Genomic DNA, 23,995 nt, shown 5'->3' on the forward strand with positions numbered 1-23,995 from the left:
CATTTTACATTCAAGCTCACCTCAACCAAGAATTAGGGAGATAGAGCTACACATAATAATTCACATTAAGGTGTGATTAATCCAACACTTTTTTTATCTTTAAAATCTTGGGTATAATACTTGTACAGATCAGGGGGGGGGATCCATTTTCAATAGTTTACTCTTTCATAGGCCCTGGACAGGGAGTCAACTTTTGAGAATTCCAATATCTTTCTCTTTAACACTCTTAGAGAATTACTGTGAACATGTATATGTAAAATGTTTAGCATAATATCAATACATATTAAGTACTCCATAAGTAATAATAGCTAATTAGCTTTGTCTTGTATGCATGCAAAGACCCTGTTCAGGCCCTCAGTCCCCACCTGCAGTGGGAAATCTTCACAATCTGTGAAGCTGTGCTTAATGTGTCTCTCCGCCTCTCTTCCTTTCAACCCCCCCCCCCACTATCTTTCAATATCTGTCTCAGAGGAAAAAAGGCAAAGAAGGAAAGAAATAAAGGAAGAGAGGAAGAGAAAAGAAAAAAAAAGAAAAGAAAAGAAAAGAAAAGAAAAGAAAAGAAAAGAAAAGAAAAAAGTGGCTGCCAAGAATGGTGTATTTATCATATAGACACCAACCCCTAGCAATAACCGTGGTACCAATAAAAAAAAAAAATTAAGAAGTAAAGAAAAGAAGAGAAAAAGAAAAGAAAGGAAAAGAAAAGAACGTATCCTGGGTTGGATAATGATTTGGATTCACTTTAGGAAAGGGGCATCTCTCCTTCTAAACTGATGGGAGGAGAGACTACCCAGCCTAAAGTGAAAATACCTGGCCCCTGGTAACTCCTCAATAAATTCCAACACCTCGGGTTTGGGCATTTTCTGCTGGTGAAGAGAAAACTCAGCTCTTTTCAGTAAGTTCTTGCTGTATTGTAGACTTTGAAAAGACAAACAAGGCTAGGACAAAAACCCTTGGGCCAAGCAGTAACAGTTTATTAGGAGGCCAAATACAAGCAGGTGATCACAAAGCACCATCATGGTGGCCATATTAGCAATATGGATGAGTCTTATGGGAATGCTGAGAGAGATTCACCTAGTCTGGGTCAAGGACTGAGACACATCATTGAACTCTAGCTTTTGGTCTTACAGGTTTTGACTATTTTTTCCTGAAATTTGACTTAGTAGTGTTAATGATATAGTACATGCTACTGATTACTACTATTGCAGATGTGTTACTCATATTACATCAGGGTCCAAGTACAATTTTTTCAAAGACCCTTGAGGCAGCTTTGTTTCTGCCTTCTGTCTCCTTTTATTCTTCCAGTGGATCTAAAAATGATTAATTGCCCTGGATTATAGTATCTCTGGTTGTTACAAAGTAATTACTAGGGAGCAGATATATTTATATTCCACAACCATATAACAACAACAATACCAACTATTTTAAATGGTTTTGAATAATTTGCTGTGAGTTTCGGTATCTCTCTGTTCTTATTGCTAGCACTGGGTCATGAAGCTTGACCATTTATCTGTAATTCCCATATTCTCTTCAAGGTACCACACTGATCTGAGTCAGCTCTGACTGCTCAGGAAATACAAGAGAGGGACTTGGATTATGTGTTTGTGTTCTACCTTCAGAGGGACCACGGGGCTCATGCAGTTCCAGGATCCTGCTTTGTCCCTCAGCTGTAAACTTGGGGTCAAGACATCTTGGGTCAGACAGCTTTTGTAAGCTTTGCTGAGTTCTGTGGAACGTAGTGTTACATAAATACAAGATACTGAATTATTACTCTCTGTGTTTCTCTTAAGACACTGCTTCATTTCTTGCCATATAAGTCATTTCAGAGGATTCATTTTCAGGCCCCATTATCTAAATAGTCCACCAAATATTGCTTATTGTGCAGATGCCACTGCAAAACTTATTTACCACACAGATAGCAATGTGATCGAAAATTGTCAGTTTGGGAAACTAAGGCCAAGTTGTTTCAAAGTTTAAGAAGTAAGCACAGTCAGGAAACTTATACTCTGGCCTTGGATAAAAATAAAAAATGAAACATTTGTTGAGCATGGGGTTCTCCTTTATAGGAGTAAAAAGTGAAGTGGGTTGGGGGCCAGGCAGTTGAACACACATGTTACCATACACAAGGACTTGGGTTCAAGCCCCTGTTCCCCACATACAGGAGGGATGCTTCACAAGCGAGGAAGCAGGTCTGCAAGTGTCTATATTTCTCTCTTCCTCTCTGACTCTCACTCCCCTCTCAATTCCTCTCCATCTTATCAAATAAAATAGAAAAACTATGGCCACCAGGAGTAGTAGATTCATAATGTTGGCACCAAATCCAAGCAGTAACACTGGTGGCAATTAAAAAAAAAGAAAACTGTGCATGGAAACATTTTGTAGATTATTGGTGGATATGTCCAGGATACTACTGAAAAATTAAATTTAAAGAACAGAAAAATTAAATTTAAAATTAGGGAGATAGTTAAGTAGTAGAGCACAGGGCTGCTAGTTAGTGGCCTCAGTTCTATCCCTAGCACTACTTACTACTAGAGCTTAGCAGTACTCTGCGTCATTCACTCTCTTCCTCTTCGGCTTTCGCTCTTATAAATACATAAATCTTAAAAGAAAATTTGAACTTACATTCTTAATGATAGAAAATGATGCTTATGCAATGCTTATCTACTTACTGGGAAATTACCATTGTAGTAATCATTAGTGTGTGTGTGTGTGTGTGTGTGTGTGTGTGTGTGTGTGTGTGTGTGTGTGTGTGTGTGTATGTGTGTGTGTGATCATTATGCTACATTCTTTAAAATTCTACAATACTATATGCCGATTACATAGCAATATAATTGAAAAAAGCTTCAAGCTAGGAAAATAAAACATTGTAAAGTCTAGGTACACTTTTAGTTTCATCAAGCTATGGAACATTGCAGAAGGAAACTGTTATAAGCAAGGTATTTATTGATGTAAAATTGACCACAACTAGACAGATACCATTTATCAATGCTCTTTTTTGTGGAGAAAAATGATACCAGAATTCTTATATGGGGGAGAAACCAATAGCAGATCCAGATCTCCTTCATGAGATGTGTCCCACTGTCAAGTTTGACTTCATAGTGTTATTTATTTTTTCTTTTTTTGGCACTAATGGTAGGCTGTTCATACCTGAGGGGAGACAGCAGATGACAGTTTGAGGTTTAGGAAAGCTTCCATTGATCTTCTCTTTATTATATGTTATCTGTTAGGTACTTTCATAATCCTTCTACAGACACATCCCAGGCACACCTAGAAACACCTTATGTGAAAATGGGCACTGTCTTACACTTTCTCTTTCTTTTAATGGAGGTTGACGATAAAACTGACCCATGGTAGAGTGAAGTGAAACCACATGTGGATAAGATTGACTATCCCTAGAAATGAAAAGTGCTATATTCCAGCTCACCTTCACATGCTTAATTGCTCTAGGAGGCTAGGTCTGCAAAACAAGGTTGGCAAGAGATGGACTACTTGTCACTGAACATGCTTTTGTTATGGTCTTCTGTCTATCTCGGTCTGCATCATGGACCCATAGATAGTACTCCTTTCTCTGGACGTATAGAAAGATAGTGTGGTTAATTTAAGTCTTACATACTGAGTTATGTTATCTTACCATACCATTTCATCTTCAAATATATAAAATTTCCTTCCGTTTGTCTTTTCTGAGAATAAGTAAACTCTAAGTTTACCTTAACATTTACTCCATTTCCATAATTGTTTGTTTGCTATGTATCAAATTTTTGGAGCTCCAACTCAGTGGATACATCAGTGATGTAGATGACTTTTCTGAGCATCAGATGTGCTTATTTGTTCACAAAGAACTTACTAACTAAAAAGGCAACTTGAAAAGTGAAGCATGGGGTGGATTTCTAGTCCTAGTCCCCATGCTCACAACAGTAGTAGATAATGCTGGTGGGTCAAGAATTTCTTTTGAGTCCATAATGGTAGGAAGCCATGTTTGTTGTGGGCAACAATTTTGCCAAGCAGTTGCTTGCTAGAAATTGAATGCTTTTCACTTCTGGTGGTTGAGGGAAAATGATCACATGAAAAAAACTTGACAGACCCTAAATTCTTAGGACTTCCTAATTGGTCCTACTAGCACAATTAATATTGTTAATATTAAAAGATATAAGATGGTGCCTTCATCCTCTAAAAAGCAGGACGATAGCAAAGAACCTAACTTGCAGACTTTCAGATTCATTTAAAATCTAAAAAATAAAAAATAACAAATGTGTCACCATCAGTGACTAACATTGTAGAATTCCTTCATTTTATCTGTGAGAGGAGAAAGGTCAAAGGTATTAAGTGATTTACCAAAGTATCCATGGCTAGCAGAACTCGTACTAAAAACCAGAAAGAAAGATAATGCTTCCCAATTTAAGCTCATTGTTTATCATAAACAGGTAGACTCAAGAAAGTTATATAATGAGTCAAAAATGCAAGATCTAGAATCAGACTTGAGTTCAAATTCTGGATTTACCACGTATTGACCCTAAAGTAAGTCACTTTATCCTTCCAACTTTCTTACTTCCTTATTGGTAAAATTTTAATGAAATAGTATCTTCCTTGTAGGGGTTCTGTGAAGTTATACAAGTGCCTATTTATCTAAGACTAAATTCCCCAAGAGATAAAATGTAATTACCGAATAGGGGATCCGGATAGTCAGTAGTAGATATAATGTGCTTTTTCACCAGGATAAGAATTTTTTAGGCCATGTGGTGTCATACCTGGTTGAGTATATATATTACTATGCACAAGGATCCAAAATTCAAGCCTCTGGTCCTCACCTGCAAGAGGAAAGTTTCACAAGTGATGAAGTAGTACTGTCTCTCTCTCTCTCTCTTTCTGTCTCTCCCTCCTTCTCCATTTCTCTCTCTCTCCCCCTTCCCCATTTCAATTTCTCTTTTTTTATGGCAAATAAAATAGTTTAATATATATATACTTTTTAAATATACTTTTTTTTCAAAAAAAGAAACAACTTTCATGCCAGCTGAAAAAAGTTTTCACTTGAGTATTTTATGTACAACTAAAATTAAAAAGTTGTCTTCGGTAAAAATCGTTTATCTTTTGCAATGGTATGCAGTTCCATCAGTACGAAAAGGATTCCTTCTCTTTGACTTTTGTTCCTCTGACTCTTTATCTCTATCTAAAAAACAAAAGTGGAAGAAGATGAAGAAAAGCAGTTCCTTACTATTTGAGAGGGAAGAGTTGAGGGTAAAGAGAAAGAATGAAAAAGCTGCATTCATAGAGTATGAGAATGCCTAGTAATTTACAATAAATGAATGATAGTCAAAAATTGTAATTTAATTCCAGTTCCATGAGGCATGTAATAAAAACGTTCTCTATTAAGCAAAAAAAAAAAAAGATGAATTCAGACATTCTTTTCCAGGATTTAATTACTGCTTGCCCTACTGTTTCTACTTTCCTAATAGGGGAAAATGGATAATATGCTCTACAGATCAGAGAACAGATACAAAGTCCTTTGGAACCTGAAAACTATTGGGCTGCTTGGAACTAAAATTTATTATGAATATGGAACAAAACAAATGAAGTGTAATAGCAAAATAATTTCTTTAATTGGGGTATAATAATTGCAGTAATTCCAAATATCCACAAATAGGATGTGAGGGTGATCTGGCTGCGACATCTGTCACCCTATTGATCGCCAGGGTTGATTCGGCTGATCTGGCTGGCTAGGCAGGTGTCCCCTTCCTCCCTCACGGCTCCATGTGCGTCACTCCTGAAGCTGCTTGGTTGGTTGGCCTAAGAGGACTGCCTTCTCCAAACAGAGACAGACTGGTCTTCCCTCAAGAAAGTATCTGCGCTCCCCTGCTAGCACCTCCAAACAAGCTCTCAAGGTCCAAATTTCCACAAATAGACCTTCCTCCAGAGGAGAGGAGAGGACCTGAATACTCATTCCTTCTAATGACCAGTTTTATGAATAATAAATATATATTAACAACAATGTGGACAAGGACTGGCGATGGTGCACCCAGTTTAGCATAATACACTTTACCATGCTTAAGGACCTAGCTTCAAATCCCTGGTCCCCACCTGCAGCAGGGGTGCAATGTTGTAAGCTGTGAAACAGTGCTTGCAGGTGTCTGTCTCCCACTCTGTCTTCCCATGCCCTTTCAATTTCTCTCTGCTTCTATCCAACAAATATAATTTTTCAAAACAATGATGATGATGATGATGACAGATGCTATCAATTCTCCAGACACTCATGCAGTTTAGAGTCTAGAAGGTGAGAGCAAAATTAAGAACTGTAAAAGTAGATCACCCTGAATCTCTTATTGACTGTGTGACTTTGGTTACATCACCTTAACTAAGCTACATATAAAAACAACACAATAATAGCACCAGCATCTTAAATTTCCATGAGAATAAAGTGAGTTAGTATATGCAGAGCTCTTTCTTTATCATTTTTATTGGAAGGCTAATGGTTTACAATGCAGTTCTTGACGCACAGGTGTGATTTCTTATCATTCTGTGAAAGTGCTCTGCAGAACACTTTCACCAAAAGTTAGGACCTTTTACATCATCATACAATAGGACCCCAAAGTTCTCTACACACTCTCCACCCCCTTCCTTCCCAGAGTCCGCTGCTTTGGTGCAATACAGGATGCCTAGTCCAAGTTCCGTTTTATTTTTATTTTTTTATTTTTATTTTATTATTTTATTTTATTTTATTTAAGAAAGGATTAATTAACAAAACCATAAGGTAGGAGGGGTACAACTCCACACAATTCCCACCACCCAATCTCCATAACCCACCCCCTTCCATGATAGCTTTCCCATTCTCTAGCCCTCTGGGAGCATGGACCCAGGGTTGTTGAGGGTTGCAGAAGGTAGAAGGTCTGGCTTCTGTAATTGCTTCCCTGCTGAATATGGGCGTTGACTGGTCGGTCCATACTCCCAAGTTCTGTTTTATATTTTCCCGCTCTGTCTTTATTTCTTAAGTCCCACCTTAAGAAAAAAATCATTCAGTATTTGTCCTTTTTTTTGGCTTAGCTTGTTTTTTTCCCCTAATTTGTATTTATTTATTTATTTTATTAGATAGAGATAGAAATTGAAAGGGAAAAGGAATAATAAAGAGACAAAGACAAAAGGGGAGACACTTGCAGTACTGCTTCACCACCCACAAAGCTTTCCCCCTGAAATTGGGAACTGTGGACTTGAACTCAAGTTTCACTCACCCAAGTACACCACCACCCAGTCCCTAGGATTATCTCACTTCACATGATGTCTTCAAGTCCTTACAGTGGTACCTAGAATATAACAAACAGGCCAGTAATTGTCAGAACCTATAACAGGTTTCACTTAACTGTTACAGTAAGTGCACTTCATATGTCTTGAATTTTCACAAATTGAAGAGTTGTGACAACTCTACATGAAGCAAGTCTGTTGGCATCATTTTTCCAACAGTATTTGCTCACTTCATGTCTTTGTGTAGCAATTAAAACATTTACATTGTTTTCCTAGACATAATGCTGTCTTAGCATAATGCACACTTAACAGGCAACAGTATAGTATAAACAGAACTTTGATATGAACTGGGAAACAAAAAAATACTCATGTGTCTCCCTTGAGTGTCAATTTCATTTAATTGAAGTGATCTGAAACTGACCTTTAATATCACCAAAATATGCCTGTGTTACAGTGGTTGTTGTCCAGTTTTACAGATAATGAAATTGATATTCAAAGTAGGTGACTTTACCAAGGATATAAAACACAAGTGAGAGCTAATTCCAACTTTTGGTCTGTTAGGAACTAATGTTCTGAATCAGTCTCATATTTTGACATCTTATTCATATAGTTCCTACTTGATAAACATAACCCTGGGATTTGGAGCAACTCATTAGTACTCTTTAGATTCAAATGTATTTAAAAATCCTGTCCCAAGGAAAAAAATCCTACCAGTATATGGCTTTCATGGATAATCAAAGACCAATGAGAGATTTAATAAGCCAATATAAATCCTAGTATGAGAGTTCAAGTTTATCCAGACGTTGGCCCAATAATAATCCCTTCACTCAGCTTGAGATAGCAAAACATAAAAGAGGAAAACATGTATTCTTGATGAGATCTTTGAGTCTGACTTGAAAAACAATTTTGGTCTTTTTTTTTTTTTTGTGGTCAAATATGAAAATATTTGTGAAAGGTTTCGTTCTTACTCCTCAAGTAAATATCCTTTGGGGCTTGAGAATGCTTAGACTGCTTTGTCTGTGTTCTGTGACTAGAACATCTGTATGGAGAAAAACACTGCTCATCTGGAGAGAGCAGGTGCTGCCTGCAGATGTGTATGTGTTTCTGTATGGTGTGTGTGTCCTGACACCGAAGCAATTAATCACCTCCTTCCTCAATAACAAGCTGCTTGGTCTCCATGATCCTCACCTATCAAAATCTAAAAGCTGAGATGGGGGTGTCTTACTGGGGGAAGTAGTTCTATCTTTTGTTTTCTTCTGCCAGACCAGGTTAAAACTGAATGTAGGGTCTGAATAAACTGGATAGAGCATTTGTTGGAAGAACCATGTCACCCTGTGCTATGTGCCCTTTATTTTTCAACAGGACTTTACCCCTTGGGACAGACCGACAGGAACAGAACATGTTGTGTACATTCATCCCTCAGCTGTTAAGGCATGTGTTGATTATAAGTGAAAATGAAATCAATCTTCCCCTCCCTCCTTCCCTTTCTCCCCTCTTTTCTTCCCTTTCTCTCCTTCCCTCCCTCTTTCTCACTCTTTCTTTTTTCCTTTTTTAATTTTATTTTTTATTTATAAAAAGGAAACATTGACAAAACTATATATATATTTATATATTGTTATATATTTACATATATATAAAGCAAAGACTTGACAACAATCATCTACAATGAGAACAACCTTGATATTTTTTAAAATAATTGTTTAGAAGATGAGACAGATTGGCCTGGTTCGAGTAGTCACTGTTCAGTGATGCAAATTAATATTTGGCAGGAATATTTCCAATGGAAGCATGACTTTTTCTCCCATTTCCAGAACCATGCAAGTTGTTCTTTTATAGACATCCCTAGCTCTTTTTTTAATTTAATTTTTTATTTATAAAAAGGAAACCTGGACTAAACCATAGGATAAGAGGGGTACAACTTCGCACATTCCCACCACCAGAACTTTGTATCCCCTCCCCTCCCCTGATAGCTTTCCTATTCTTTAACCCTCTGGGAGTATGGACCCAAGGTCATTGTGGGATGCAGAAGGTGGAAGGTCTGGCTTCTGTAGTTGCTTCCCCACTGAACATGGGAATTGCCAGTTCGATCCATACTCCCAACCTGTCTTTCTCTTTCCCACTGGGGAAGGGCTCTGGGGAAGCAGAGCTCCAGGACACATTGGTGGGGTTGTCTGCCCAGGGAAGTCTGGTAGGCATCACGCTAGCATCTGAAATCTGGTGGTTGACAAGAGAGTTAACATACAAAGCCAAACAAATTGTTGACCACTCATAGACCTAAAGGCTGGAATAGTGCAGATGAAGAGTTGGGAGGCCCTCCATTTTGTAGATAGCTAGTAGGCATATTCTAGTTATATTCCAAAGGGCCTGTGGTTATACTAGTGTTTTTTTGTTTTGTTTTTACCTGAGCCTGAAATCTGATATGAAGGTGGATACTAATTATTGTCTGGGGAGGTGATGTCATGCCGGGCAGAAGGACCAGAAAGCTGCATCAGGGAAGAGAGTAGCTCCCAAATATGGGAAAGGTGTATAAATATTGTTGACTGTAAACCCCATCAATTTGATGTGACCTGGGGCCCATATTCAGCTTAGGAGCCTATGTGACTTCTGTATCCCTGTAGATCTGTGCTCACATTCTGCGGTCATAAATTGGAACATTCCAAGCTGCCCCAATATCAGGACCATCTTCCTCAGGTGTAGCATAGAGTGTATTGGACATCCCTAGCTCTTATGGTACTGTTTTGGTTAAGTTTTTAGCCTTTAAGCAGATTTTTACTCTCTAATATGAACATCTTCTTTGACCTTTTTTCTTTTTTTTCATGATCACTATGAAAAAAATATTTAATGCAGTCATTCATTGTATGGGAAAGGTAGCAGCTCCATCTGCTTTACCTGAATATAACTACTTTTGGTTTATTTTCTCTCTTTCTTTCTTCCTTCCTTCCTTCCTTCCTTCCTTCCTTCCTTCCTTTCTTTCTTTCTTGCCACTTAGGGGAGTCACTGGGGCTCAGTACCTGCACTACAAATCCACCACTCCTGGTGGCCATTTTTTCTTTCTATTTTATTTGACAGGACAGAGAGAAATTGTGGGGAGTGGGGTGGGAAAGAGAAAGATAGGCACAAATTGTGGTGGGGAGCAGGGGCTCAGTGTGTGCTTAACTAAGTACACCATAACCTAGCCTCTTGTTTTTCTTCTTATTAATGATTTGACAGTGTTTTACAAAATTATAAGATTTCAGTGGTATAATTTGTAACTGCTTTTCTAATTATTTTTTATTACAGCCAGGGATATAACTGGGGCTTGGTACCTGCAAAATAAATTCACGATTCACAGTGAACTTTCTTAATTTTTCTGGTAGAAACAGAGATTGAGAGATTAAGAGATTGAGAGGCACCCTGCTTAACTAGTTGTGAAATTTCACCCCTGCAAGTGAGACTGGAGACTTGAAACCCCGTCTTTGTGCATGGTGACATTTGTGTTCTATGTGCACTACCAGGTGCATCACAGCCTGGCCCCTACTTTTCTAATCCTGTTTTCTCTGTATACTTCAAGATTTACTCCTCTGAGGAGTAAATGTGCAAAAATCCCTGTTCAAGTTCCTGTCCCTCACTTTCAAAGGGGAAGCTTCACAAGTGAGCAGTGGAGCACCAGTGCTACAAGTATTTCTCCTCTCTTTCTCTCTCTGTTTCTATCTGTCTCTCTCCCCTCTCCATCTCTCTCTTACATTCTATTAGAAGGAGGAGAAGAGGAGTGAGAAGGAGAGGAGGAGGAAGAAAAAAAGAAAGGGAAAGAAAAGAAAGGGAGAGGATAAAGTCATCATTTTGTGGTCATCACTCCAGCAATAACCCTTATGCAAAAAAAAAAAAAATTACTCCTCTGTCCTTAATAACTTAGGAGTAACCTAGGCTTACATCCTAATTTTAGAGCCATCTCTAAGCCTCAGTTTATTTACCTCAGAGTTAAGGGACTCCATCAAGCTAGCAAAATCTTTGTAAACTGTAATAATTAGTATTAATGTAACTGGTCCTGAGTATTTCACTGCCTATCTTCTGAAATTTTGCAGCACTCATGATTTAGCCAGCTAGTTTAGCAAAGACCTCATTGCTTTTAGCTAGCATTGTTTGCTATGTCTGCTAGGTATTTGTTTTCCTTACCTTAAGCTGAAAGCATGCTTAGGGCGGTGAGCACATATCCTACTTTTTGGTATCTTTCTCACTGCTTAGCATAGAATGTTTACATGATGGGCATGTCACAAATATCCTTTCTCCTGTGTTTCTATAACCTCTGGCTACTCTTGCTGACTCACTCCAGGAGGAATTCATGCCCTCCTCAAAGTAATCACTCATGCATTCAACAAATATTTACTGAGGACCCAGTAATAACAGTTGGTATTAATTAATGTTTATAGACCTTAATCTTGCCAAGCACCCTACTAAGTCAATTACATAGCTGTTCAACTTAAATCTCATAACAACTCTGCATAACAGGTATTGCTTTTATTTCCATTTTAGTTAACAAGGAAAATGATAACTTTTTCAACTTGTACAAGGTTTAGATTGACAGAGTATGATTCATTTGCAGGTAATTTAAATTCTAGAGCCATGTTCTTCTACAGTCTCCTCTGTGCCACACTGAACATCTGTAGCAGGTGCTGGAGATATTAAGGTGAAAATGTAGGGGCCCTGCTTGTGGAGCTTGTCAGCTAGAGAGGCAGGCAGACAGGCAGACAGACAACAGTAGTATAAGCAAAGTAAGCCTGAGGGAAATGAAGAATGTCACTGAAGAAAACAGAGCAGTGAACTGTAGAGGAAAAGGCTGCCTGTGGAAGTCAGGGAGGTATTCAGAGAAAAGGGAGAATGTTGTGGATCTAATCTGACAGGTTAGAATTCATTTGTCAGCTAGAGAGGAGGGGCACAAAGCTGAGTATGGAAAGGGATGGTCTGAGGTATACTGAGACTTCTTCTCAGTTCATGTACCATCAGTTTTCAGTATTATAAAATTGAAGGAGTGTTAAGTCTCACATCACACAAATGTGTTTACAATTTGCTATACCCCACCCTACCTCCATCAAAGTGCCCAGTGCCACTGTGAAACACATTACAGGCAGCCAGTGCCAGCGGAGATTACTAATCAGAGGGAATAATCAGGTTCACATTTTAGAGTGACATTTTGGAAGCTCTGGGCTATGGATAGATTGGAATTTGGGAAATGTGGAGACAAACTAGGAGTCACTAATAATCATCAAAAATCTTTAAAGTGGGACAAGAGGAGAGAGAATTCTCTTTACCTGACCTTAGGCTATCCAGTTCTGGTCATCCTTCATGGTATCTAATTTCTGTATTTCTGTCTACCTCCTGACCTCAAAGAATCAAGTGTCTATGGGGCACTCAAAGAAAGAAAGGAAGAGAGAAAGAAAGAGAGAAAGAAAAAGAGAATGAATGAATGAATGAATGAATGAATGAGAGAAAGAAAGAAAGATCATAGGATAATACAGCTGGACCGAAATGCCACAAGCTCAGAGTGCTTGGAACAAATTCCCCAAACCATCTATGTTGCTTTGCCACTCAGCAAAAACAGCATTTAAATTTTTTGAATAAAAAACAAGCCTTACTTTGCACCAAAAAAAAAAAAGAAGAAGGAGAAGAAGAAGAAGAAGAAGAAGGCAATATTTAAAATACTGTTTCTTTGGGGTGTAAAGCTCTTGTGGGAAGAGTCTGCCATAGAAATCATTTAACTAAGAAACAAATACTGAGTTGCAGAGGCAACAAAGGCCATTACCTTTAGTCAAAGAGTGGAGGAGAAAAACCTTGGTGACTCACACAATGCACCCTTGTGCAAAGAAAAAAAAAAAAATCCTTCTTTTGTATAACTAATTCCAGCACTAACTGCTAAGAAGTGCCAACTACTGTGGGTCCTTGATTGCCTAAATTATTTTTGATGGCCACTTTTACAAAAAAGAAACATGTCCTTGAAGGACCACAATCTGCCCTCGCCCCTTTGGCTGCCAAAGTACCACTGTTGCTTTACAGAAACAACAATTGCAAACATCTTCATGACCCTGGGTAACCTCACTGTCTTGATTTCTGTTGTTTGGGAATAGCTCTGTCATTTTATCATTTGTCATTTTCTGATATTCTAAGTGCCAGAGATCCTAAAATTTTACCTCAGATTTAGTCTGTATTGCTGTACTCAGCATCCTCACCCTAAAAGATAATATAATACAGTAAGTAAGCATGTAGGAACCAGGCCTCCTGGGTTTGAAGCTTGATTCTCTTATTAACTAGCTGTATGACTTTGGACAAGACACTCAATCTCTCAGAGCCCTGTAAAATGGGAAATTTACAGTTTCTCCTCCTCTTCTTCTTCCTCCTCCTCCTCTAACAGTTGATTCACATAGTGAGTTCATATATGAATCCAGCATCTTGGCTGAGCTTACTCCTGAGTCAGGCTATAATCTTTGCTATTATACCCTAAGAGAAAAAAAAAAACGTGGCTTTTAAATCCACAGTACTGACCTTTGTAATAGGGACCAACCCCTTTCTAAGCATACATATATCCCATCATGGCAGATCTGAAGGTGATGCTAGTGGCTTTGACATCTAGATGAGACCAGGCAGTAAGCATTCTAGGTCAGGACTGATTATTTAACTTCTCCAGCATTCCACTCCATTTTGTCAAAAATGCAGATATTTGTGTCTACCTCACGTAAAAAATAATCTCACTCTTACTCCCTCTAATTAATCCACAGGAGAGGATTAGCAGAAGTGATACATTTCAAACAACTAGTGAAATATCTGGCTTGCTGTAAGCATTATAAATGTTAGAATTGCTATTGTTACTGATGATAATATATGGTGTCAGTTGGATTGCTATCACATTACCGTTTATGGCTGAGGTTCTCTGCTTTGCCAAAACTTGGGAGCTGGTCAGATCCAGGCAAAGGGGTAGAACCACAGTATAACTAGCTGATCTCCGGGAAGAAGTCCAGCAACATCAAGGAAACAAAATGGGGATTGGGAAAATAAAGCTAAAATCCAAATAAAAAGACAGGCCAACCCAGGTGCATCTGATACTGGGCAGAGGACAGGAAGACTGGCTCCAGCCCTGGGGCTGGGAGGTAACCCTGTGTTTCCTGCCTGCCTTTGGTTAGGAACTCTTGCTCAGGAGCTGGGCATGGCCCAGTCGGATGTTCCAAAGGATCTGCTGTGGTCAGCTCACAGAACTTTCTCTGCAAGGAGGTTTTGATGAAAAGGACAGGAATGTGGGAAAGAAAGACTCAGAGGAAAGAAAGCAATATAGAAAGATAACGCTAGGGAAACAAACATTTTGACCAAGATCTGATCATGAAGATAAATATTTGAAGCCTACATGTTAAAAAGAAGTCATACTGACAGAATCAAGAGGTGGTGCACCTAGTAGAGAGCACATAAGTAGAGCACAAGGACCCAGGTTCAAACCACTGACCCCCTCCTACAGTGAGACCTTACACAGGTAGGGAAATAGGGCTGCTGGTGTTTCTTACCCCCTCTTCTTCTTCCCCCCAAATTTCTGTCTCTACCAAATAAATGCCAAATATTTTGAGAAGTCTTAGTGACAGTGGCTACCACTATCCCTAAACAAGGTCATGATCATCTAGCCAAAGTCATTGGGGCGGCTGCATTTTGGAATTCATATGTTTTTATTATAAACATGTTAGAACTACTAAAGCATAATTTCTATAACATCCCTAGTAGGTTCTAGCAAAACACACACACACACACACACACACACACACCTCACACCACACACACCATAATCCAAGAGGGTGTTATTACCACAGCAAAATGTGTAAATATTCACCCTATGTGAAAAAAAAAAAAACCACTCACTCAATGCAGGTGCACTTTTATGATCATAAAGAATTTATACTGCACTGGAAGAGCTCTAGGAATTTTTGAAATTGGGAGTGGGAAGATGTGTGGATGACATAGTTGAGGCAGTTGGCTAGTCTAGCAGCTAATCCACAGGTGCACAGCCACTGTGTAGGCAGCATCATTATGAGACCTACCTAGAATAGTCATCAGCTTTAAGCATGGTTGTTGTTGTTTTTTATGTTTGTCATGGTGATTTTTTAAAATTTTTATTTACAAAAAGGAAACACTGACAAAAACCATAGGATAAGAGGGGCACAACTCTACACAATTCCCACCACCAGAACTCTGTATCCCACCCCCTCATTGTATTTCATTTCATACTCACAAAATGTTAGTATTTCATTTAGAATCCTACATTTGTGGCTTAGTAAATTTTTTGACAGCATAGACCCGGATTCAGATATCATCCCAGAACCCTTCCCCTGTGAACTTCTCTAGTTATCACCTACCATCAGGTAATCATTCTCACTTTATTTAGATTTTACGAGTATTTATAAAATAGTTGTCAAGATTTCTTTCCTGGAGAAACCCTTATATAGAAAATACAAGGACCTGGGAGCCAGACACCCCAAATTTGAGTCCCAAATTAAATACTTACTAATTATGGATATTTGGACAAGTATTTGGATTTTTTTCAGCTGTAAAATGGGTAATCAAGAAAATCTGTTTTATGTTTGGGGGGTAATTAAAATGATATATTTTGTAAAGTGCCTACAGTCATGACAGATGTCTTCCATTTTTTTCATTTACTAGGAAATTATTAACCATGCACAGTAGCTATCAAAAAGGAACTATAAAGAAATGAACCCTGTGAGTGGTTTTTAAAAAAAAAACGACTCTGATACTAACCTAGCCTTCAAAAGGCATATGCTCTAGTATGGCTCTTGACAGGTAAAAACAATTATAATACAATTAAGAAAAAATGTCAGTGACTGGAAAAAGTATGGATATAATTAAAGAATTTTATATAACATTAGGGAAAGATAAAAATAGGATGGGGGTGTATATCGACCTGCCAACATCCATGTCCAGCAGAGAAGCAATTGCAGAATCCTGGAAACAGATAAAAAATTGTGATTCATAGCCCCAGAGGGGGGGAGTAATGATAGGAGAAGATAACCAGAGGGCTCTGAACTTCAATTCCATCAGGGTCTGAAGAGAGAAAATGGGGGGGGGGGGGCTGGTGAGGAAAGATGCTCAGAAATTGTAGGTGCAACTTAGAAAGGAGAAGATAGGATCATATTTTAAAAATGGGCTAATAGATGCATATAGATAGGTAGTTATAGAAATAATAGTCAACCCATATCTGTGATCATTGGTGAACTAATGCAGTTTCCAATGGAGAAAATGGGGACACAGAACTCTGGTGATGGGAAAGGTGTGGGATTATACCCCTGTTATCTTATAATTTTGTAAATCAATATTAAATAACTAAGAAATTTTTTAATGCTACAAAAGAATTATATAAATATGAATCAAATGCAGATATATAAAAATAGAAGAAGTTTTAAGGGGCAAAGACAAAAGTATGCTAAATCAAGAAAAATAGGCTGAGTAAAGACAGAACTAGAAAACCAGAGTTCTTGAACTGAAAAGGCACAGTAATTGCTGCAGAAATTATTGAAACACAGTAACAGAAAGGCAGTGAAATAGAGATTAGTAAGGCTATTACATATCAGAGTAGCAGGAAGAGACTGAGAGTATACATAGCCAGTTTTAGTCTGGCAAAAAACACAAAGGCCAAATATTTTAAAGCCAATTTTCAGAGCTGGCTACAAAAACTGCGTAGGCCCTGTTACTGAAGGATCTACTTATCATGCTTTTCTTGGCTAACTCCTGTTGGTATCATTTCTGTACTTCACATTGTAAACAGAACTTTGTAAAAAAAAAAAAAAAAAAACAGCATTAAAGAACACTTCTGACTCAGATCCCATGCAACTGAGCTTCATCCTTATCCTTGCCATTTTGGAAGCTGCATCAACAGGGAAAAACAGAGGGATTTTATTTTATTTATTTATTTTTTAAGATTTAAAAAAAATTATTTATTTATTTTCCCTTTTGTTGCCCTTGTTGTCTTTTTTATTGTTGTTGTAGTTATTATTATTGTTGTTATTGATGTGGTTGTTATTAGATAGGACAGAGAGAAATGGAGAGAGGAGGGGAAGACAGAGGGGGAAGAGAAAGATAGACACCTGCAGACCTGCTTCACCGCCTGTGAAGCAACTCCCCTGCAGGTGGGGAGCCGGGGGCTGGAACCTGGATCCTTACGTCGGTCCTTGCGCTTTGCGCCACCTGCGCTTAACCCACTGCTACCTCCCGACTCCCAGGGATTTTATTTTTATATATAGGCCCTTAGATCACTATGAATGCACGTCTCCAAACTTGGCCATTTGGAATAGCAAGTTCACGCACTCAACTCCTCTGTGTTTATTTAACTTCTACTTCCAGATAATGAACTGTTCTCCCCACTTAATTCTCCCAGAGAAGACTGATCTATTTAGCAACCTTAACTTTTATTACATTCTCCAGCCCCAGCCAGTGATGATATTTGTACATAAGGCAGAGATGTTTCTGTTCTGTGGTGGAAATTTAAAGGAATTTGAAGCCAACAATCTTTCATTTTTGAAACCAAAGGAAAAACAAGCATCAATTGTTTTCAGTTTTGTTCAGAATGTGGTTTACCAGAACCCCAATCTGAGATGAACAGACCTTTTCTAAATCCATTCATTATTTAGTATGTGTTACCCCAAACCTCTGTGCTCAATCTGTATCTTATCTAGCAGACCTTCTTAATTTGATACAGTTTATACAGTCTATCAAAATTAATATGGTTATGACCATCTTTGGTGGTTTTGTAAAAATGGGATACCCCATTTTATCACCTTCTTTGTCCTCTAGTCTAAATGAATTCTATAGCATGAAAGTACAGAAAGGAGGGTTTGGGATATCATTTCTAGCCAGTCTTTTGCTAAAACTTCCCATATTCCTGGGCAGGTGTCCATACTCCATTAGCAACACTTGACACCAAGGGAAATGTTCTCTGCACAGGTGCTCAAGGTGTCCTTTTCCGCTCTGATATCTTCCCAGGTGGGAAATTGGCAAGTGGAGTCCATGCAGTCTCACCTGTGGGGTTGGTCTGCAGACCAGAGATGTCTTCTGCTCCCATCTGCTCTCCAGAGAGTTGAATGAAACCGTAATCCTGGCTGATGAGTTATGTCGCCAACCCAAGCCTGGCACAGTGCAAGCCTGTAACCGCTTCAACTGTCCCCCAGCCTGGTACCCTGCACAGTGGCAGCCGGTGAGTTCTGGAAGTACTCAGTATTGGAATTTATGTTTGCAGTAGTGATTCTAGAGAGGTGCTCTCTCCAGGTAGTTTCATATCATTAAAAGAATATTAGGGAGTCAGACAGTAGTGCAGCAGGTTAAGTGCACAGTGGTGCAAAGCGCAAGGACCAGAGTAAGAATATTAAAGGGGTGGGGGAAATAGCACGAAATACCATGCTTAAGAATCCAAGACCCCAGATTCAGTCCTCCACACTGCCATAAGCAGAGCAGAGAAGAGCAGTGCTCTGGCGGTAATAATAATAGTAAATTAAAAGAATATTAAGGTCAGGAGTCGGGCTGTAGTGCAGCGGGTTAAGCGCAGGTGGCGCAAAGCACAAGGACTGGCATAAGGATCCCGGTTCGAACCCCGGCTCCCCACCTGCAGGGGGGTCGCTTCACAGGCGGTGAAGCAGGTCTGCAGGTGTCTATCTTTCTCTCCCCCTCTCTGTCTTCCCCTCCTCTCTCCATTTCTCTCTGTCCTATCCAACAACGACAACAACAATAATAACTACAACAATAAAAAAACAACAAGGGCAACAAAAGGGAATAAATAAATAAATAAATAATAAATATATTTTAAAAAAGTCTTTAAAAAAAAGAATATTAAGGTCCGTCATTCTTTCTCTCACCTTATATAAATCCAAAAACTTTAGTTATAGTGCATTTTTTTCTACTGTGACATACTCAGTAACCTTCAAAATTATCTCAAATGACTCACTTGTTAACCCGAGCATAAACACAGAAAAGTATTCCCCAAATTAAGAAAAAAGAAAAAAAAAACAACAACAATGTGATGGATTTGTTCATACAGCTAAATATATTCTAAATTTGTGCCCATTCTATTTTTCTGCTGTTTAAATTTTTAAAAGGTAATGGCATTAGGTAATGATTTTTCTTCGTTTAAAAAAAGGAGACATAATTGGGGCCAAGCAGTGGCACGCCTAGTAGAGCACACGTTACCATGCGTAGGATAACAAACCCTGTCACCCCTGCAGAGGGGAAATTTCGTGAGTGGTAAAGCAGTGCTGCAAGTGTTTCTTTTCCCCCTCTCACCCCCTTCCACAACAATTTTGCTCTGTTTCTATTTTTTTGAAAAGGAAAAAAGAAATCCAGCTTCCAGAAGTATTAGATTCATCATGCAGACCCTGAGCCTCAGCAATAATCTTGGTGGCAATTATACAAATACATATTGATACAGAGCACAATAAAATGTTAAAAATCTAGAGTCAGTTCTGGACTTTCTTAAATGCTCCTGGATTTATGAATTTCACAACTGGAACTGTTGTTTCAGATTAGGCATTGGCAAACTGCAGTTCACAACCAAATTCAGCTTGCAATCAGTTATTATAAATCAAGTTTTATTGGACAAAACCAGATTCACTATTTTTAGTATTGTTTATAGCTATTCTACACTACAAAGGCTAACTCTAAAATTTTCACTCTGTCTTTTCTGTTGTGATGACTAGGGCTTCACTACTCCAGGCTGACTTTTTCAGCTAGAAAGAGAAATTCAGGGACAGAAAGTCAGAGGGAGAGAGAAAAAGAAACTATAGCATAGAAACTCCTGGCAGTGCCGTGGAGCCTATGCTGAAACTTAGAATGCATGAGATGAAATAGAAACCTTCCTAGGTGAACTATCTTGCTTGCCCCACTCTGTCTCTTTATAGACAAAGTTTGCTGATCATCATCACTCTAAAACATGCATTATAACAATAAAGTTCCAACTACTTGTAATTTCACATCAAAACTTGATATATGTTAATAAAACTTTCATTAAATAATCTTTTTCACATGCCTGTATAAAATATCAGAAGGATTTTAAATTATTTTGCTTGTATCCTATTTGCAACTTCCTAATCTTTAGGAGACCACATGCAGGAGGCTAGGTGACACACTTAGTTAAGCGCACACATAGCCATGTGCAAGGACCTGAGTTCAAGCCCTCTGGCTCCCCACCTGTAGGTGTCTGTCTTTCTCACTCTCTATCTCCCTCTCCCCTCTCAAGTTATCTCTCTCATATCAAATAAAATAAAAAAGGGGGGGAAGGAAAAACTGGCTGCCCATAGTAGTGGATTCATAGTGTCAGCACCAAGTCCTAGCTAATCCTGGTAGCCATAACAAGAGAGAGAGACACAGAGAGAGAAACACATGTAGCGTTAGCATAAAATCAAAGACCACAGTTTGTAAACTGAAGGGAGACAGGACATACATCCTAGTTTCACTGAACATTATTTTTTAAATCTCAAGCATGTTCCAGTTACAAAGATAAACTAGGTTGCCATCTGACTGAGAAGAGAGAACCTAACAGTTTACATACCCATGTCTTTGTGCTGAGATAGGGGCAAGCATTTCCCCATATCCCCCATGCTTGCCATAGTCAGCAGACTGTGACTTCTTTCTCCTTGCCCATCTAGCTGCAGTGGTTTAGTAAAATATTCAGAGAATCACGTAGTCATGTGTGAGCAACAGGCTATCTGAAAACATTGACTTATATTTTCATATATCTATGGAAAATCCATGCCACTGTGTGATGGTTTGCTTCTTCTTCTAGCGTTTGCCCTTCTTCCGTAGCCAGTCAACAGCATCAGGTTGAGCCTGATGTAAAGTTTCGAGATGGTTTGCTGAAGTCAAAAGAATGTTCTAGTCTTTTTTTTCAACCTTTTTCTTTTATTTATAAAAAGGAAACACTGACAAAACCATAGGATAAGAGGGGTACAACTCTACACAATGCCTACCACCAGAACTCTGTATCCCATCCCCTCCCCTGATAGCCTTCCCATTCCCTAACCCTCTGGGAGTATGAACCCAAGGTCATTGTGGGATGCAGAAGGTGGAAGGTCTGGCTTCTGTAATTGCTTCCCGCTGAACATGGGCTTCGACAAATCAATCTATACTCCCAGCCTGCCTCTCTCTTTCCCTAGTAGAGTTGGATACTGGGGAAGCATAGCTCCAGGACATATTGGTAGGGTTGTCTGCCCAGGGAAGTCTGGTCGGCATCATGCTAGCATCTGGAACCTAGTGCTTGAAAAGAGAGTTAACATACAAAGCCAAACAAATTGTTGACCAATCATGGACCTAAAAAGGCTGGAATAGTGCAGATGAAGAGTTGGGGGGTACTCCATCTTGTAGATAGCTAGTAGGCATATTCTAGTTATATTCCAAAGGGCCTGTGGCTATACTAGTTTTTTTTTTTTTCCCCTGAGCCTGAAATCTGATATGCAGGTGGACCCAAGTTATTGTCACTGCCATTACCCTGCAGCATGTATGTTAAGTAAAGGGCTTGGTGTTTCACTTTGGACTGTGTCCAAAGATGTCAGGCATGAAATGTTAACCCTTCACCCTCATTACTCGGGTGAGACCTTTCCTTTCATAGTATTCTCCAATTCCATTCCAGGTGGTTCACTTCCTAACAAAGTTACGTATATGTTGTTTCAGTTTTTAGAGCACATCCAGAAACATGGCTTTGTTTGGTCTATTGCCACCACTACCACCACACCCAGTGACCTAATATAAAGCATTGGATTTGCAATCAGTCTAGTCTTCCACTTTCTGTCTACCTTGCACCTATTAAAGCAGAATTTGCTGTATATGTTTTTTTTTAATTTCCTTCCATTAAGGAGAAGCATTTTGGGTGCATCAAATTTTAGCCTTCTTTCCTGAACAGGAAATTAATAGTAAACACTCTTTGAAATTCATGCAGTGAACCATTGACTACATCTTTTGAGGACCTTTAAGACATATCTTCTTTTATACCCAATCTAATGACTGTGAGAAATAATCAAACATAAGAAGAGCTAAAGCACATAGAAAGTGAAAGCAGGGGGATAGCTGGTAGCTTACCTAGTAGAACACACAAGTTACCATGTGTGAAGACCAAGTTTCTAGGACCTGGCTACCACATGGGAGAGGTGGGGAGGGGGCCTCTTAAAAAGTGCAGCAGTGCTACAGTGTTTCTCCTTCTCTTCCAGTGCCCCCCACCCCCATCTCTCACCCTATATATATATATATATATATATTTTTTTTTTAAGCTTCTGAAAGTCATGCAGTTGTGCAGGGATCAAATGTTGGCAATAATCCTAGTGGAGTTTCGAAAGAAGGAAAGAATGGAGAAAGGGTGGAGGGAGGGCCAGTCATTGACTATTCTGTCCTCCAGAGCAAAGCACTGTTAAGAATTTGGTGCGTCGGGAGTCAGGCGGTAGTGCAGGTTAAGTACACGTGAAGCAAAGCACAAGGACCAGCGTAAGGATCCTGGTTCAAGCCCCCGGATCCCCAACTGTAGGAAAGTCGCTTCACAGGCAGTGAAGCAGGTCAGCAGGTGTGTATCTTTCTCTCCCCCTCTGTCTTCCTCTCCTCTCTCCATTTCTCTCTGTCCTATCCAACAACAATGAAAACAAGGGCAACTAGAAGGAAATAAACAAGTAAATATTTTTAAAAAATTAAAAGAAAAAGAATTTGGTGCATCAAATTTATTTCAAGAAACCTCAGACACTTGTGAAAATCCCTCTAAACTCAGAAGAAACAATCAACTATTTTTAAATTATTTCCTTGAATCTCACTTCTTCAGCTAGGATTCGTTAAGTGATATTAGTGACTACTGACTGCTTCTTAAAATCAAGGAAGTCATTGTAGATGCTGTCTGGACTACGTTAAATGTCTCCAAGCCAACTGTCTGTTGCTTTAGGACACCACTTGGTTAAGGCAGCAGCTGCTGCCTACCACTTGCCTAGTTAGTGTTCTGTCACCAACAAGTGAACCTCCTGGCCAATAACTCACAGTTATCTTTCGATGAGTTGCTCAGATCCACTAGAGGAGAGTAATGAAGTTTCTAATCTTCCAACACCCAATTTTTAGTCATTTTTCATGTGAGGCAAAGGATATGGGTATCAAACACTTTATTTAAATGAAGACAGATGACAATCAGATGGCAACTGAGCTGTTTGAGGGGAGAATCTCCCTCCCCACACCCCCCTAAACACACTGTTTGAACACAGGGATACTACCACTGACTTCATATGTATGCTTTTCTTCCTGGAAAGAAACAAAATCATAAATTACATGAACTGACATTTGCCAACTATGATATACAACCACTATTGTCATTTGTAGAGCATTTACCTGATGAATGGCAAGTAGCCAATATGTAAACTGTCTTCAGGACTTCAAGAGACTAGCCTGGAGTCTATTTCCTTTTTTTTTTTTTATTTTTGCCTCCAGTGTTATTGCTGGAGCTTAGTGCCTGCACCAGGAATCCACTGCTCTTGCAAGCTATTTTTTCCCCTTTTTTTTTATCGTTGTTGTGGTTATTATTATTGTTGTTATTGATGTCATTGTTGTTGGATAGGACAGAGAGAAATGGAGGGGGGGGAAACAGAGAGGGGAGAGAAAGATAGACACCCGCAGAGCTGCTTCACCACCTGTCAAGTGACCCCCCCTGCAGGTGGGGAGCAGGGGGCTCAAACCGGGATCTTTAAACCGGTCCTTGTGCTTCACTCATGTTTGTTTAACCCACTGAGCTACCACCCAACCCCCTGGAGTC

At 39.1% G+C, this 23,995-nt stretch overlaps 1 protein-coding gene across 4 annotated transcripts in view; it reads left to right on the top strand.

Annotated features, from left to right (window-relative positions):
- Positions 1–23,995, top strand: part of ADAMTSL1 (ADAMTS like 1) — a 1,221,418-nt gene that overhangs the window by 1,019,222 nt on the left and 178,201 nt on the right. For all 4 annotated transcript variants that reach the window (XM_060199610.1, XM_060199611.1, XM_007535759.3 and 1 more), the window contains one exon: positions 18,223–18,433. In XM_060199610.1, coding sequence (XP_060055593.1) covers positions 18,223–18,433 — 211 coding nt within the window. The remainder of the gene's footprint in view (positions 1–18,222; positions 18,434–23,995) is intronic.

This window comes from Erinaceus europaeus, chromosome 10 (assembly GCF_950295315.1).
Source record: "Erinaceus europaeus chromosome 10, mEriEur2.1, whole genome shotgun sequence".
NCBI lineage: Eukaryota > Metazoa > Chordata > Mammalia > Eulipotyphla > Erinaceidae > Erinaceus > Erinaceus europaeus.